The sequence below is a fragment of the Helianthus annuus genome, chromosome 3 (genome assembly GCF_002127325.2).
Source record: "Helianthus annuus cultivar XRQ/B chromosome 3, HanXRQr2.0-SUNRISE, whole genome shotgun sequence".
Taxonomy (NCBI): Eukaryota; Viridiplantae; Streptophyta; class Magnoliopsida; order Asterales; family Asteraceae; genus Helianthus; species Helianthus annuus.
The window spans coordinates 144,384,310-144,386,846 of record NC_035435.2 but is presented as its reverse complement, the minus strand read 5'-3'; the positions used below and the strand labels follow the sequence as shown (position 1 = coordinate 144,386,846).

The 2,537-nt window shown below is 41.5% G+C and overlaps 1 protein-coding gene across 1 annotated transcript; it reads left to right on the top strand.

Moving 5' to 3' along the window:
* Nucleotides 1-258: 258 nt before the first annotated feature.
* On the top strand, nt 259-1,281 carry LOC110932187 (pathogen-associated molecular patterns-induced protein A70). Its single transcript, XM_022175542.1, has one exon. It carries the CDS (start codon nt 259-261, stop codon nt 1,279-1,281), a length of 1,023 nt encoding a protein of 340 aa, XP_022031234.1.
* The last annotated feature ends 1,256 nt before the right edge of the window (nt 1,282-2,537 follow it).

Genomic DNA, 2,537 nt, shown 5'->3' with positions numbered 1-2,537 from the left:
GATTATTTAAATCCAATTTGCATCGTATAAATTTGCAAATCATTTACATGTCATTAAAGATAACCCAAAAACAATTAAGCTAATTACACAACACTTCAAATATAAATATTCACAATATATGAATCTCATGGGTTCATGATAAGGACAAAACACCACCTACACAAAACCTCTCACCCAACCCCAACACCCACACCCACACCCACACCACAAAAACACACCCACCACACACCCCTTTCCCTATCTCCCCATCTCTCACCAATGGAGGACCCTGCAACCGCTGTGCCATCATCGCTCTGGGCTTCCCTCAACAGCTGGTTCACATCCACCGTCTTCTTTGTCCTCCTTAACCTCATGATCGCCACTATTGTTTTCACATCTAACTTACCCGACAACAAACACCAAAACATCCAACAAGAAGAACAAGACCAGAAGAAAAACACCCATAACAACCGCAACCAACAACAAATCGCCAGATCTCCTTCACTCCTCTATCGTCTCAAATCCTTCAATCTATACCCACAAAAATCCCAACAAGATGAGTCTTCAGAGACCCATTACCACCAACACCCCTTAGAAGTAGCCGCTACACAATATGTTTTCGACCAACCTGACTACCAACATTTCGAAACCAGTTTTACAAATCCAGGTCAAATCCATCATCATACACAAGCTGTTGACACGGAGTCATGTGCCGAGCACGTGACCACCCGTTATGATTTCGACCAGATTCGCCATGAGACCGGTAGAGATACCGATACCGGTTCCGGTTTTGACCCGACCCGACAAGAGACCCGCGGAGACTCCGGGTTTGGTTTCGACACGACCTGGAATGAAGTACGAAGAAACAACGCGATTGATTTTGACCCGACCCGACAAGACGACACGACCCGAAATGAGACCGGATCTGTTTTCGAAACGTACGATGAAGAAGAACACGAGTTCGAGAGTTTGGATGAGGTGTACAGTAAGCTGAAAACCGGCGGACACGACAGGACACAATCTGACGGCAGCATCCGACAAAAGCCACCGGCGAAGATGAAAAAGTCGGCGAGTTTGAAAGTGGGTTTCACGCATCCCGAGGAGGAGGAGATGGTGGAGGCGCGGCGGCCGGCAACCGTGAGAGAGAAAAGGACGGCGGTTAAGGTTGTTGCTGATGATGACGTGGAGGTGGACTCACGTGCGGATGACTTCATCAACAAGTTCAAGAATGATCTGAAGTTGCAGAGGATTGAGTCGATGATGAGAACAAAGGGGGCGACGAATAGAGGGGGTGGAAATTGAATTATGTTGTTTTAGAGGGGGGTTTTGTAAGATTTTGGAAAGTTGAAACATTGTTTTGCAAGGTTTATAGATGCGCGTTGTGGAGTTGGATCTCTTTTGGCCTTTTGGGTCAAATTTTCACGTGGGGTATTTTGGTAATTATGGTGAATGTGGAGGGTTTCTATTGGGTTTAAGTAACGAGAGGTTAAATTTACTATGAAGGTATTGGTTGGTGTAACTTTAAATTTAGAGTTAACTATTATTTTCGTTTCTTTGGTTTAATGTAAAATGCGACTTCAGTCAAAAAAAAAAAAAAAATAATTGTGTCAGTTTCGTCCTCAGTATTTTTGAAACATGCCATTTTAATCCAAAAAAATAACGTCCGTTAAAAAAATCTGTTAAAACTAAGAGCATTCTTATTTTTAACTAATAAGGACTGATTATGTACATTTGTTAATATAAAGGACCATTTAAGTAATTTATTTAATTTGAAAAATATACATATACGTATTACAAATCTTCTGTACACACAAAAACACATACACTGCTTCTTCTTCTCTCTAAGAGCATTCATATCCATTCCAATCGTATTTCACCCTAAATTACACTAAAAACACTACATTTTCTCTCTCCTTTTTAATTAAATAATATTTTTTTATACCGTTATCATTACCTTTTCTCTCTACTTCACTCACAACCATTTTTCAAAATATATTAAAAAATTATAGGGGGTGAATAGTGTCCCCTCAAATATACAGATGAACAGTAACATTTTCTCTCGTCCACTCACAACCACTTTTTATACTCTTTACATTATATAAACTCCACACAAAGAATTTGATGGAATGGATGTGAATGCTCTAAACACATCAAACCCTAACTTTATTCAACCAAACTAATCGGTTCGAACAAATAAGCGAGAAATTAGAGTAGTTACCAAGACAAGATACAGAATGGAGTCGGGATTGATGGCGGCGGGCAATGTGCTCTGGTGACGCGGTGGCATTGCGATGGTTGAAACGCGATAATGGTAGGGACTGGTGGTGCGGCAGTGGTTGGCTCGAGCAGAATGGCAAATCAGAAATACAAGTAATGAGGGAAGCGAGATTTCTTGGTGAATTTGATTTTCTCGGTTGGCGTGAAGGAAAAAAAAGATTGATAAAGATCGACGGCGACGTAATCATTGTGGGTTTGCGGAGTTGCTTCTTGCAGCAGTGGAGAAGGAGGGGGTGGTACGATGATGACAATGGTGGCCAGATCTGGTGGTGATGACAACG